General features: G+C 43.3%; 1 protein-coding gene across 2 annotated transcripts in view; it reads left to right on the forward strand.

The window, feature by feature from the left end:
• Window positions 1–15,743, forward strand: part of THSD4 (thrombospondin type 1 domain containing 4) — a 571,839-nt gene that overhangs the window by 234,817 nt on the left and 321,279 nt on the right. For both annotated transcript variants that reach the window (XM_032342609.1, XM_032342608.1), the window contains one exon: window positions 13,414–13,550. In XM_032342609.1, coding sequence (XP_032198500.1) covers window positions 13,414–13,550 — 137 coding nt within the window. The remainder of the gene's footprint in view (window positions 1–13,413; window positions 13,551–15,743) is intronic.

The following is a 15,743-nucleotide window of genomic DNA, read 5'->3' on the forward strand; positions in this document are numbered from 1 at the left end:
TGGCCCTTGTCATAGGGGAGAAGCTTCCAGGAGCAGGTGGACGGACTGAGCCACATCTGGAAGGTCAAGTAGAATTTGCTTAAGCAGAGAATAGAACATACCGTAACCAGCTAAGGGAGATGGCATGTGCCAAGCCATGTGGTGAGAGGGGCATGGGGCATGTGGGGAAAGGGTAGAGTGGGGAGGGTAGGCATTTAGGAGTCATGGGAAAGGCATGTAGGGCTATGACAGGTCCTTAAGAGGGGCACCCCCTCTTTCCTGAAGAAGGAAGTTTTTGGTAATATAGCTTAAGCTGGGTAAGTGAGGAGAAGGTAGGGAGCTGGAATCAAGGAAACCAGCCAGGAGACCCTGTAACCCTTTTCTGGCACAGGCTAATGAGGACCTGGACTAGGGTTTGGCAGAAGCAGTGAATGAGTAGAGAAGAATCCAGCATGAATGAATGACACAGGCTGGTGACAGAGCGATAGAGGGAGTAAAAGAGATTTCTTGAATGCTTGCTGCACTGGCAGAAATGTGTCCTGTTCTGAAGAAAATTGGGCTGTGCCCTAGAAGGGCGCATCAGTGCTTGTCAACCGAGAAGGAAACCTGGGGTCTGCCAACAGACGGTTTGACCCTCGTCCCTGGAAGCTAGTGGCCGTGGAGAGCAGGCATGCACCAAACAAGCTCTGTTTCTACTCCCAACATTTCTGAAACCAAATGTGTGAGTTTCCCACACCAAGCAATTCTCCAGGTCTCTGCGGACACCAACCAGATGTCTTGTGATTTAATTCAGCTCTGCCACTCATTACCCAGAGTTAGCATAGACCTTATAGCAAGAGGCTATCCTGCAAGCCTGGCCCCGCTCCCCAGTTCAGAAACCATTTACAAGTAGTGGGTCACCGAATTATCTTCTGCCCAAGTTGGCTCCAAGTAGAAAGTTCCCAGGACCCCCTCCTCGGGTTTGATACATTAGCTAGAATGGCTCCTGGAGCTCAGGAAAAGTTTACTTCCGGTTACCAGTTCGTGATATAAGATAGAACTCTGGAACAGCCAGCTGGAACTCCCGATGTGGAGTTCCCATGCCTTCTATGGGCAATGCCACCCTCCCAACACCTGCGTGTGTTTGCCAATCCAGAAGCTTTCTGAACCCTGTCATTTAGAGTTTTTGTTTTTGTTTTTTTTGTGTGGAGGTCCCATGACATAGGCAAGAATGATTAAATCATTGGCTATTGGGGAGCAACCCAGTTTCCAGCCTCTCCCCTCCCCCGTAGTCATGCTTTGGTCTTTCTGATGACCAGCCCCCATTCTGAAGTTATCTAGGGCCTACCAACAACTCAGTCATTAGCATAAGCTCAGGTATGCTTGAAAGGGTCTTACTGTGAATAACAAGAGACCCCCCCACACCTTATCTCCCAGGAAATCACAAGGGTTTTAGAAGCTCTTTGCCAGGAACTGAGGTCAAAAACCAAATATATTTCAGATTCTATCATAATATTATGGTGGGGATAGGAGAGGTTGACAGCCAGCACAAGGACCCAGGAATGGGAAAGAGCTGCCCGGTGTGGCACAAATGCCACGGGACCGATTCGAGTATGGCACAGAATTGGGCAGGGTAGGAGCTCGGCCTTAGAAATCCACAACAGAAGTACAGGCTACTTTCTGGAGCTGCTAGAGTGAGGCTGTCCTGGCTGTCCTGGGGGAGACCCAAAGCCCTCAGGGACCCAAGAGATGCAAATTGGATAGCGCTAACTAGGTAGGTAACTTGGCTTCCAGTAGGTGACTTTGGGGTGACTGGTGTCCCATCTGTTTCCCATTGGCAGGACAACAGTGGGAAGCTCTGTGTGGACTAGGTTTGGGCTCCAGCACAGTGTGGGAGGGTGGAACACCACAGCCCTGGGTTCAGTGCTGAGCTCTACCAACTACTGCCTTGTCCTTGGGAGCTGGTCACTAAGCCTGCTTGCCCCTCAGTGTCCTCATCCTCCGTAGGTGAGGATTAGCTGGGTTAATATCTGTGAAGGGTCTGCCATACAGTAGGTGCTCAATAAACAGCAGACATCTGAATATTATAAAAGATGGGAAGAGGTTAGGCAGTCAGATCCAAATGCAGATGCTAAGGAAAAAGAAGCTCCTATTCCCGCTTCGCCTTCTGCCCAACATGGGCTGTACCTGACCGCTCTGAAGGGAACTTCCTCCTGAGGGTTGCAGTTTCCCACTGGCTGGCTTGCAGGCCTAGAACTGTGACCTTTTATTCAGGTGACCACGCATAATTTTGGATGGTGGCTTTGGCAGTTCCTCCTGAGGGGATCAGGTAGTGAGTGGTGTGGCTATGGCTGGGTCTCCTTTCTCCATCCTGGTTCAACAGCTTCTGGTAGAGCAGTGGTTCTCAAAGTGCAGTTCCTGGGCCAGCAGTGGTGACGTCGCCTGGGAACCTGTCAGAAATGCAGATTCTGGGGTCTCCAGCCGAGACCGAATAAATCAGAAACTGCAGGCAGGCAGTCAGTCCATCCGTCTGTGCTTTGGCAAGACCTCGGGGAGACTCTGAGCACGCTAGCGTCGGAGAACCCATGCCTTGGAGCGTTGCAGACCAGAACTACATTCAAGGGCGAGCGATCACGCTAAGAGGCATTTACCTCTTGCGGAACATGGAGCCAGTGATTTTTCAGCATTTCCAAAAGACGTTTCTGTTCCTTGTAAATAATCTAGATTGCCAAGTCTGCTAAGGCGGTCGGTGAACTTAGATTGAGTGGGGACACTGCATGTGAACTTCTGAAGTTTGAATTACACAGAAGTCGCAAGTGTGGGATTGAAGGTTAGGGACGTTAGCAGTTGATGAGCTGCATGTTTTTGCATTGGAGTTTTATTAACAGAATGCGCCCCAAACAATTTCCTTTTTTAGACTAGGAAAAGCTAGGAATTAGACAGTCTCGTCCCTCTTCTCTTCTGATTTTTTTTCAGAACAGTTTTCTAATTCCAGAGAAGAGTCATGCTCCTCATCTTATTTTCCATAACTTTGTCCTGGAAAATGCAGTCTGGGAGGAGGGCAGTTTAAAGAGTAATCAACAGCGTCTAGTCCAGAATGTGGAGTCCAAGGGCAGGCAGATCCTTTGTTATCCACAGGAGGAGTACTGTCTCGATGATGCAGGTGGAGGCCAAGCCTGGCTTAGCCGTTGCTCCTGGATTATTCACGCCCCCCTCCCCAGCCAGTGCTGCAGCAGACTCTGCCCTCCTGGCTCCAGTTTTGAGCCAGCCCCTTTTCCTTTATGTCAACCCTGCCCACACAGGTAAGGCATCACTCCCCGTGTTTCTAATTCATTTACACTTCACTCATCAGCATGTGTTGGGTAAGCACCCTGCCACGTCCGAGTTTTACGAGCTGCGTTTACGAAGCTGCTTTTCTTGAACAGGGATATCATATATTCCACTAAAAAAAAAAAAAAAAAAAAGGAACTTGAGCCTGGGAAATGAAGGTTTCGGTGCTAAACTTGGAGTGAACTTGTGAAGTTTGAATGGAGCCGAAACTAAGCACAGATGTTGCCCATTCTCCAAGAATAGCCTTGTGTATTTCTGCATAGGATCTCTCCACTTTGCTTACCTGATATTTTCTCCCTGCTTCCATGAGGATGGGAGAATGTGCAGTTATGGGAAAGGTGTGAGCTGTGTTCCTTGCCACTCTTGCTTCCGAGCTCATGCAAACCTAGGAAGCAGCAAAGCTGCTGAGGTCTGGAGTCTCCACGCTCCTGCAACGTTTTGCTTTCCTAGAGAACAGCATTTTGTTTTGCTGTCCTGCTTCCGCAGAGCTCCGGGAAAGACAATGGTGAGCTTGACACTTTCATGTTAATTTTGAACAGAGATGGGAGGGAGCCTACCATTGACAGAAACTGTGCTGAAGGATTCGGTTTCTGGGAACGTGAATTGTTGAACCTGAGTTTTTGCCATTCCTTTTTTTTTTTTTTTTTTTAAAGATTTTATTTATTTATTTGACAGAGAAATCACAAGCAGGCGTGGGGAGGGGGAAGCGGGCTCCCCACTGAGCAGAGAGCCTGATGCGGGGCTCCATCCCAGGACCCCGAGATCATGATCCAAGTTGAAGGCAGAGGCTTAACTCACTGAGCCACCCAGGCGCCCCCAAATTAACTTTTATCATTTAATCCAAATAACGTGGGCATCTGTTTTACAGAAACAGTTCCACAAACTTTGCCCCACTGCCACTATTTCTTACTCCCCAATTATTTTAGCTGTTCTTCTGCTGTGCCTTCATATCTATAAATGCTGCTTGTGTTGTTACTTCCAGATTTTTCAGTTTCAGGTGTGTTCTGTTGAAGATGAGGTTGAAGCCCACTTTAATCATTATCAACACGTGCACACTTCCCATCCCCACAGTCTCTCAATGTAATTATGTTTCCGTTTTGGTTAGATCAGTAACCACTGCTCACAGCGTGACTGCCTGGGGGCTCTTTGTAGCTGAGCCATATGGTGGACTAGCTTAGGGCAGGTCTCCAGGGTGCTGAGCCTGAGGCAGTGATTTGTATCCCCTGTTTACCAGCGAGTCATCCTGGGACAATGCCTGTGGAGACCCGAGATGCAGAGTGGGACAGCTCTGAGCTGGGCTAGCTTGCAGAGTTCCCCCAAATTGAGACCCGCTCAACCTTTGTGCAACTACATGGACCAGTCTTTGGGCTCTCCATCAGGAGGAGGCTTAACCTTGTTTAAAGGACCTCCCTTAGGCTGAGGGCAAGTTCCCAAAAGACACAGCTTTGAGCTACCAGCTGGCGGCACTCCCAGCTCCAGGGGAGGACTTCTGGATCGGGTGGTGCTGGTACCGGATAATCTGGGTTTCAGGCTGTAGCATCCATTCCAGGTGCTGTGATGACTTTTCTCTTCCCACAATCCTTATTTTCTTTGTTGTTAATAAATACCTTTTTCCTTTTAGTTTTTCTGCTTTTCTGTGTACTTCACACCAACGCAACCCCTTCTAAATTGTGTAAATCTTCTATCAATTACTTGATATCTCAATATTGTAAAATACCAGTATCTTAAAATTGATAGGACATTTTATCCATTTCAGCTTCTCCTTGACCACCCCCCTCTTTTTTTTTAAGTAGTATGGAGCCTAACACAGGGCCTAAATAACCAGTCCTGAGATCAAGACCTGAGCTGAGATGAAGAGTCAGACACTTAACACTCTCCTTGACCCTTCTGACCTGCTCCAATCCTAGCCTAGTGCAAATATGTCTTGTCAGGATCCCCTTCAACCCTAGTCCCGTGCATTACCTCTTGCTTCTCTCGTGGGTTAGATCTTCTATTTCCTGGATCCAACAACTTCTACTTTTTTATTAGCCTGGTCTTTCATTATGGTAGAATGTATTCTCTAGGAAGTGTGCATGAGAGGGAAATTGTGCAAGAATTGGATTTCTGAAAATGCCTTTATTTTTTCTCAGAGGTTGATAACTTGACTAGATAAAGAATTCTAGTTCTTGATAGAAAACTCTAGAAATGACTTTCATTCAAAAGTCACAACCTATCACTCAATTATCTTCTCACTTTCAAAGTTGTTGAGAAATCCAATATCATTTTATTTGATGGTTTCATCTTTGGTAGCCTCTGTTATCTTTTCTTTGTCCCAAGTGTCTTAAAATTTCACAGCCATGTGTTGTGGTGTTATTCATTATCCTGCTTCATTGGGAGATACTTCTTATACTCCTACAGATTTTGTGGAGTATGCCAAGAATGCAAGGCCTTGCCCACCCCAAAACCAGGTCATTTCTCAAGATCCTGTTTGCAGTGAACGACCTTGAAGGATGAGACACATCTCCACCCAGGACAAAGAACAGAGCTTTTTATTGCTTCTCCCTAAATGCAGGTCCTTCAAGCAAAGCATCCCTCAGCCGTGTATGCAATATCCATCTGGGCCCTTGGGCACTGCCTTTGTGAGACTTGGAGACAAGGGGAATTGATAAAAATATGCTGATGCTCATGCTGCAGGCTCTTCCAAGAGCAATAAAGTCCTTTATCTCTGACTCAGGAGTCTCACACCCTCCATTTGTAACCATGAAATAGTCAGGGTAACGTATTAATTATAAGTAAGGTAAAATCAAATCTTACCACTAACACCATTGCCCTGGGCATTTGGTGGACTCCTTCAACCTGGAAAAAGAAGTTTTTCTGAATTATTTATTTGATGATTTCTTGGAGATCTAGGAAGCTACCTGCCTCTTTTTTATTTTTTTATAACAGTTTTATTGAGATAAAATTCATATACTATAAAACTCACCAGTTTAAATACTGCAGTTTAATGTTTAATAGTGTATTCAGAAGACTGTCCAGCTATTACCACTAAATTATTTCAGTATGGATCCCAAGAAGAAAGTCCATACCCATTAACATTTACTTTCTCCTCTGGGAACTGCTAATCTACTTTCTACCTTTATAGATTTGCGTGTTCTGATCATTTCAGATAATTGTAATTAGACAATAGGCAACTTTTTGTGACTGGCTTTTTTCATTTAGGACAATGTTTTCAAGACTCATCCATGTCATAATAATATCAATACTTCTTTCCTTTCTGTTGAGTAATATTCAATGTATGATATACCACATTTTTAAAAAAAAATTTTTATTTATTTATTCATGTGTGAGAGAGAGAGAGAGGCAGAGGGGGAAGCGAGCCCGATGCGGGACTTGATCCCAGAACCCTGGGATCATGACCTGAGCTGAAGGCAGATGCTTAATAACTGAGCCACCCAGGTGCCCTGATAGACCACATTTTGTTTTTTCATTCATCAGTTGAGGGAGATTTAGATTGTTTTCACTTCCTAGCTATTGTGAATAATGCTGTTATCAATATTCATGGACAAGATTTTTCAAGTATGTGTTCATTTCTCATAGGTATATACCTGGAAGGGTAATTGCTGGGTCATATGGTAACACTGTGTTTAACATCCTGAGCAACAGCCAAATGTATCCCAAAGGAACTCTTCATTTGACAGTCCTGTCAGCATTGTACAAAGGGTCTGACTTCTCTACATCTCCTCTTATTGTCTTTTTAATTTAGGTCGTCCTAATATGTATGAAGTGCTCTCTCATCATGGTTTTGACTCTATTGAGCAATTTTTCATGTACTTATTAGCCATTTATGTCTCTCCCTTGGAGAGATGTCTGTTCAAATTCTTTGCCTTTTTTTTTTTTTTTCACTATTGAGTTACAAAAGTTCTTTATAGATTCTAGGTACAAGTGCCTTATCTGATATATGATTTGCAAAAATTTTGTTCCATTCCTTGGGTTTTTATTTTATTTTCTCAGTGAAGTTCTATGATGAAGCCCAATTTATCTATTTTTTTTCTTTTTTTTACTTGTGCTTTTGATATCATATTAACTAAGAAACCATTGATGAACCCACTATCATAAAGACTTATACCTGTGTTTCTTCTAAGATTTTTTTAGTTTTAGCTCTTATGTTTAGGATGATGTTCCCTCTTGAGTTAATTTTTAGGTATGGTGTGGGGTAGGGGTCCAGCTTTATTCTTTCGCATATAGATATGCAAAGTTGTCCCAAAACTATTTATTGCAAAGACTGTTCTTCTCCCATTGAATTGTCTTGGCACTCTTGTCAAAAGTCAATTGCCATATATATTAAGGTTCATTCTTATAGTCTCAATTCTGTTTGATCACTCTACATGCCAGGCCTTATGATAGCAAACTGTCTTCATTGCTTTACTTTTGTAGTAAGTTTCAAAATCAGGAAGTATGAGTTCTCCAGCTTTTTCTAAAGTTATTTTAGCTATTGGTTTCCTTTTTTTTTTTTTTTAATTTAAAGATTATTTATTTATTTATTTGACGGAGAGAATGAGAGAGCACAAGCAGGGGGAGTGCTAGGCAGAGGGAAAGGCTGCGCAAGGAGCCTGATGGGGAGTTCGATTCCAGGACCCTGGGATCATGACCTGCACTGAAGGCAGCTGCTTAACTGACTGAGCCACCCAGGCACCCCTGGCTATTGGTTTCTTGCATTTCCGTATCAATTTTAGGAATAGCTTGCTAATTTCTGCAAAAAAGACAGCTGGTATATTGATTGGTATTGTGTTGAATCTGTAGATCAATTTGGGGAGTATTGCCATCTTAATAATACTAAGTCTTTTGATTCATGAACATGGGATGTCCTTCCATTTATTTAGGTCTTTCTTAATGTCTTTCAAAAGTATTTTGTAGTTTTCTTTCTTTTTTTTAAAATTGTTTAATTTTTTATTTCTTTTCAGCATAACAGTATTCATTGTTTTTGCACCACACCCAGTGCTCCATGAAATCCGTGCCCTCTCTAATACCCACCACCTGGTTCCCCCAACCTCCCACTATTTTGTAGTTTTCGACATATAAGTCTTAAACTTCTTTTGTTAAATTTAATTTCTAAATATTTCATTCTTTTTGATGCTATTGTAAATGGAATTGTCATCTTATTTCATATTCACATTGTTTATTGATAGTGTATAGAAATACAGTTGACTTTCGCATATTGATCTTATATCCTGTAACCTCAATGAACTTTTTATTAGTTCAAATAGTTTTTTGGTGCATTTGAAAATTTTTCTGTATATACAATCAGGTTATCTGTGGAATACAGATTGTTTTACTTTTTCCTTTTCAATCTGGATGCTTTTTCTTTTTTCTTTTTTTTTTTTTCTCCCCTAATTTCCCTGGTTAGAGGTCCTTTTTTTTTCTGTAAAATCAGTAGTAATGTTCCCTCTTCATTCCTGATTTTAGTGTTAGGTGTATTCTCTCTTTGATTCTTGGTCAATCTATCCAAAAGTTTGTCTGTTTTGTTTATCTTTTTAAAAAACAAACTCTGGGTTCCATTGATTTTCTCTATTGTCTCTCCATTCTTTATATAATTAGATTAGGTTATTGATTTGAGATCTTCTTTTTTTTAACATAGGTGGTTACAGCTATAATTTTTCCTCTGAGCACTGCTACATCTGCATCCCATGTTTTAATGTGTTGTATTTTTATTTTTATTTACTTCAAAGTTTTTTCTTATTTTCCTTTTGTGTTTTTTGTTTGATCAGTTATTTAGAAGTATGTTAATTTCCACATATTTTTGAAGTCCCCAAATTTCTTTCTGCTTTCAAATCCTGATTTCATTCCATTGTGGTGAGTGAACATACTCTGTGATTTCAGTCCTTGTAAATGTATTCAGGCTTGTTTTGTGACCTCACATTTCGTCCCTGCTGGAGAATGTTTCATGTATACTTGAGAGGAATGAGTATTCTGCTGTTGTTGGGTGGAAAGTTCTATAAACAGCTATTAGGTCTAGTTGGTGTACAATGCTGTTCAGGTCTTCTGAGTCCTTGCTGACCTTCTGTCTAGTTGTTCTGTTCTTTATCGAAAGTGTGGCATCAATATTTCAAACTATTATGATTGTTGAATTGCCTATTTCTTTTTTTAGTTCTTTCAGTTTGGGCTTCATGTGTTTGGGGGGCTCTGTTGTTGTCTTCTTAATGGATTGATTCTTTTGTCATCATAAAATGCTATTGTCTCTAGTAACAACTTTTATCTTAAAGTCTATTTGGCATGATATTAGTATAGCCATTCCAGCTATCTTTTGCTTTTATGAAGGAGTTGATTTTCAAAGGCTTTGAGCTAACCGTTCTGGAAAGTGGAATCTCTGACTACTTGTTAACCACCCTTACAGTTGATTTTTCTGTTTTTAGGCCTGCTTTCTGCCCTACTTACAAAGTTGTCTCTTGGAGATGCAATGTACTAGGCAGCTTTGTGGCTTCCCCTCCTGCTTATGCTCAGTTTTCTTGGGTCTGCTTTGTTATTTCCAGAGGTCCTTTTGCTTCCTACCTTCCAAAATTTTTAACTGTAAACTCCTTCTCTGGTTTTTTTTTTTTTTTTTGTCCTTTATCACTTAAAAAATGTCTTTACTCTTGGGGCGCCTGGGTGTCTTTGTTGGTTAAATGTCTGCCTTCAGCTCAGATCATGATCTCAGGGTCCTGGGATTGAGCCCTGCATGGCTAAGCCCTGCCCCCGCTCAGTGGGGAGTCTGCTTCTCCCTCTCCTTTTGCCCCTACCCCACTGGTTTCTCTCTCTTTGTCAAATAAACAAATAAAATCCTTTTTAAACAAATGTTTTTAGGGGTGCATGGACGGCTCAGTTATTGAGTGTCTGCCTTCGGCCCAGATCATGATCTCAGGATCCTGGGATCAAGCCCCGAATCGGGCTCCCTGCTCAGAAGGAAGCCTGCTTCTCCCTCTCCCACTCCCCCTGCGTGTGTTCCCTCTCTTGCTATCTCTCTCTCTCTCTGTCAAATAAAATCTTTAAAAAATAATGAAATAAAAAATAAAAAAATAAAAAATATTTTTATATCAGTGGGTTTCCTGAGGGAACACAGTTCAGTGAGTAATTTAAATATTTAACCTGTATTTGAGGGTAGCTTGCTGTTAGCTGCTTTATTTTAAGTCACTTGAATCTTCTTGTGTAATCAGCATTTTTTTTTTTAATAGTAAGAGGGCATTTTTACCTGGCAATATTCTAAATATAGCTACAGATAGTGCTTATATTACCTTAGACATTTAGGTGTAGAATTTGAACATCTTGGATTCAAAATAAGAATAGTCAGCAACTTCCAGGCCTTCTCACTGCTTGATTTTCCTTCCAGCGGTGGCTCCCACACTTGACTGCCCCAGAAGGGCCCTGAAGGCTGGTTTAAATAGCTTACCACAGGTTCTGCTGAAAGAGTTGGAGGTTGAGGCCCCAGAAATTGCATTTTCAACAAGGTGCTATGCTTCTGGTCCTGGGACATGCTTCGAGTCACCCGCTCAGTGTGTGGAATAGAAAGGTGTTCCTTTCTAGGGGGTGGGGAGGACATTTGGGAAGCAGATGAGAGCAGAGAGGGAGAGCAATAAGAGAATCCGGGAGAGAAGGAGGTGCCCACATTGCTTGCGGCCCATTGCTCCCCGCTCTTGGACACTCTTCTCTAATTTTCCTCCTCTGTCCGCACTGAAAAAACCATGGCAAGATCTGCTTAGAGAAGAAGCTCTTGGCCTGAGAATTGTAGTTGTATTCATGGGGGAAAAAAGGAACGAAGTGATCATCTATGGAAAACCTTAATCCGAGGCCCTGCAAATACATTTTTCTGTGGAATTTTAAAGTGGCTGGGGAGTGTATGCAGGGCCGAGAGAAGTCAGTCCTGAGGCGCTTTCATGAGAGGCACCAGGTTGAGTATTGCTAAGGGAGCAGGATTCTAGGCAGTTGTGTTAGGCAGTCCCTTGTCCGGAGGCTTCATTTCTCTGCTAGAGCCCCCTTTTTCCTTCTTGCGAGTCTGAGAAGGCAGGGACACTGTCTAAGCCGCATAGGCAGAGGCTCAGACCTAATGGCTGGTTTGGACCACAGGTAGGAGGAGCCCAGCTTCAAGGCCAGACTCAAGGCTGTTTTTGGGCAGCTGTTCAGAGATTCGGCCATCATCGTCTCACACTCAGACATTTTTTTTTTTTGGTTCTCGGAATGTTCTTCTGCTATACGGTCGTGAATATTGAGAAATAAAATTGTGGCTGCGAAAGATAGTATCCCAAAGGCTAGAGGTAGTTGGGAGGAAGCCAAGAGAAGTGAGAACTCCAAACCCTTACCCATGCGAGGCTGCCTTTCAGACACTTTTATTACTTAAAAGGCAATGCCCTTGGATTGGTCCTGCTGTCACCTCAGAAAGTGAGAGCTGGGGAGGAGGAAGCTGGGTCAGGGTAGATAGATGACCTGAGAAAGCAAGCTTTGGAAACTAGTTTACCCCTTCCTTGTCACCGCCTTTCTTAGGCCTCCTGAGGTGTTATGTTTTTAATCTACGTAAAAATGGCTTGGTTTTAGATAACTCCAAAGGTGCTTCCGTCCTTGGTATTCTTTGATTTTGTCAAGATCACCTTTTTTTATCTTTTGAGCTGCCAGAGTATGAAATCCTGTCTCCTGACTTCTAAGATAGACTTCAGAGTACATAGAAGATTCAGTGTTCCCTAAACCTTGTGATCCCAGAGGCTCCATGTTATTTCCTTTTAGCGGTTTTCAGTGGCTTTGGAGTGAAGTTCATTGCTATGACAGGCAGCTACTCTGGGGAAAATATGATGTATTGTGTTGTGTAGGAAAAAGTCAGTGTTATCCAATCCAGTAATCAGATTTTCAGACAAAGGCATGACCCTGGAACATGCTGTCTAATGGCTGAACATAGCATTCATCTTGTCTCCAAAAACAGTTAAAAAAAAAAAAATCAGTGTGTACTTGGCTTGGGGTCTGTTTTGGAAATATATCTTGCCGGATAAATTTTCTCATTCTTATTTTGGAGGCAGCTAAATTGCTCTGAATGTATTGGTTTTAGCAGTAATTAATTTAGCATTTATTAAGCACTGACTGTGTGCCAGGCTTTGTGTGAAAGACTCTGTAGGGGAATATATCTGGTCGGGGGAGAGGAGAGAAAGGCAAAAGAAAAAAAATGGCTGGGTCAGCGAGGCGACTGCCTTTGGCTCAGGTCATGATCCCAGGGTCCTGGGATCCAGCCCTGCTTCAGGCTTCTTACTCAGCGGGGAGTCTTCCACCTGAGGTGATGGGGAGACCACTTAAGTATCTAATAATGGAAGAATTATTACAGGAAACTCTGTGTAACAGAGTATAAAAGTGTTATAACAGCACAGATGTTCAATTAAAAAAATTTTAAATTTTTAAAAAAATAAAAAATTGTGTGCACACTGTGATCTCCGGGATGTGAGATGTAATTACGACTGTGTTAAAGCATGGGAGGATTTCTAAAAGTAGCATCTATTATTTGCATTGTGAGATTCCTTAAGAATCTCTTTGAATCTCTACTATAGGCCAGTAGATCAAGACCCAGTCCCTTCCCTCAATCATCAAATATGGGGAGATGTCATAACTCCAGCACAGTTTAAAATAGTGTGTGATTATGGGGCGCCTGTGTAGCTCAGTCAGTGAAGCATCTGCCTTCGGCTTAAGTCATGATCCCAGAGACCCCGGGTCCAGTCCCAGGTAGGGAGCCTGCTTCTCCCCCTCCCTCTGCCCCTCCCCCTCCCTCTGCCCCTCCCCTCCTCCTGCCCTCTCTCTCAAATAAATAAACAAAATCTTAAAAAAAGAAAAGTGCGTGACTATGAAACGTCCAGAATAGGCAAATCGAGAGAAAGAAAATAGACTGGTGGTTGCCAAAGTTGGGAGGTAGGGAGGGAGGCGGGGTAGTGACCACAAACAGGTCCAGGGGTTCTTTTTTGGTGACAGAAATGTTCTGGAATTAGTTAGTGGTGGTGGTTGCACAACATTAGGAATATACTAAAAACCACTGAATTGTACACTTTGGTTAAAATGGTTACTTTTATGTTATGTGAATTTTATCTCAGTAAGGAATACCGGAAGCAAAAAGATACTTTTCTTTCTTTCTTTCTTTTTTTTTTTTGGTAGTAAAGGGCAACCGGAAGTGTGAGTTGAACTGCCAGGCAATGGGCTACCGCTTCTACGTCCGCCAAGCTGAGAAGGTCATTGATGGTACCCCCTGTGACCAGAATGGCACGGCCATCTGCGTGTCTGGGCAGTGCAAGGTAAGTGCCCAGGAATGGATTTCTGTAGCGTGTTCTCCCGGTGCTCGATCTGGAACTGCCAACCCATTGCGTTTGGCCAGGCTGTGGCCTGTTCCCGCCCCACAGCCCGTGGCGCACCGAACCACGAGCTCTGGGACAGGTGGGCTAACCTAGGGAGGCTCTGTCATCTCTGTGATTTTGATCTCAGGACATCTTCCAAGGCTCAGTCTGGCATTTCAAGTATTAAATGATTTATGTTTCCATCTCGTGCATCAAAGGGGACTCCGCCATCCTTCCCTACTCTGGAGTGGAGATTATGAAGAAGGCAGGGCTGGATCTGTGAAGAAACTGCTGGCATCACGAGGGCGAAGGTGGCATTTTCAGGGCAATGTGTATTTAATTTTGCCTCGCACCTGATGGGGCAGGCTTCCAAATGAAAGGGGTTTAGTGCCTTTTAGAGCAGATTTGTACCTTAAACAGGCAGAGTTTTTCTGGCCTCTTTGGACTTACAAAGTCTGTTCCAGGAACTCCCTGTCCCCCACTCTGCAAACACTTGGGGCTTAAGAGCATCCTTGTGGGGTGCTTACCTGTGCCAAAAAGAACCGTGTGGTTAGCAATAGGCACCTTCGATGAGATGGCATGGATTCCACGTTCACGTTAATTGGGCCTGGACTGCCACCCTTCTTGCACCTGTAAATGTATGAGTGGAGCTAAGACCCCAGTAGGTACATGACTCTTTGGGGCCCAGGCTAAAACCCCATCTTAATTAACACCCTGTAGCTGGTAGGCTTGATTTTCACAAAGGATGAACTCTTCAGTTATCACATCTGAAATTTCCTGTTACCCGTCCTATCTTCTTGTTTAGTTGAAGAGCTACTGACGTGTGGTTTTATCAGCACAGTCTTCCCCTACCAGACTTTTTTTTTTTTTAATGAGAAGGTTTCAGATAAGGTGCAAAATGACTTATTTGAGCAGAACAGATGTTTGCAGATTTTCAATGAAAGTGAAGAAAGGAGTAGCTGTCATTGGCTATCTGATGGGTGGGAGGGGTCTTTGGGAGAGCAAAACCCCAGGAGAGGTGGGGAATGGCATGGAAGAGCCAGGGGAGCCTGATGGGAAGTACAGTAGGGGCTCAGACCTGTCTGGCCCCATTTTCCACCCCATCAGGAGAATCATGGAGTTCCAGATGTCCTCTCGTGCCTCGCTGACCTCAAATCATACCTAAGAGAGTTCTGTTAGAGGTTTTGATCTCCAGCTGATGTGGTCTCTGTTTCTAAATGTGGCTGAGCCTGAAATGGTGGGGCTTATAGCAACCTAGCTTTTTGTTCCAGGCCCTGAATCAGAGCTATTTCATTTTCTGAATACAGGTGCACAGCGCCAGGAGGGGATGGGGTGTAATGGTTAAAAACATGCCCTTAGAAGTCAGACCGCCTGGATTCAAATTCAGCCTCTTCCACTGTGTGATTGACTGTGGGATCTCATGCAGGTTACAAAAGTGCTCTGTGCCTCTAACACAGAAGGGCAGTGTCTACCTCCTGGTCTGTCATTTAGTAAGCATACTGGCATTTCTTAGTATGAGCACATTGTTTATGTCCACATATGTCCTGTCCTCTTTGAGTTTCCTATGCAAAAGCATCTTCTTTCATTTGTTAGATTACAGGTTGGTGAGACTCACATTGTCTTTCGTGAGAACACTGTAGGGTGAAATGCCGGGAGATTGCAGATTCTAATTTGCTGGGTCTGGGGAAGGTCCTGAGAATCTGCTTCCCAGTGAGCTCCCACATTATGCTGATGCTGTGGGTCCTCAAGTAGCAAAGTTCTAAAGGACGCTTTGATGAAAATACAGTTAACCAAGACTCAGAAATGTACATGTAGAGTGGTGTCATGACTTGGAAGAAAGGCGAAACCTGGGCTCTTTCCACCGAAGGAGTGTGTTTTCCTAGTGTTGCATTAAGTGTCTGTGACCTGATGATACAAAAGAAAAAAGACTTATATGCACGTGGCTACAGACTCTTACTGACTGTCGAAAACCATTCAGACTATAGGGTGGCACAATTTGCAGATGGTAATTGCTAAAAGATTGGGACAAACATTCTCCAGGATGTGAGTAGATTAATAGGAATTTGCCGTTACAAGGGCCGCTTTGATATTACTATGTACTTGTTCTCTGTGCACTTGCCTGAAATTTCCCTCCCTGAAGTTGTTGGAATCACT

This window comes from Mustela erminea, chromosome 5 (assembly GCF_009829155.1).
Source record: "Mustela erminea isolate mMusErm1 chromosome 5, mMusErm1.Pri, whole genome shotgun sequence".
Lineage (NCBI taxonomy): Eukaryota > Metazoa > Chordata > Mammalia > Carnivora > Mustelidae > Mustela > Mustela erminea.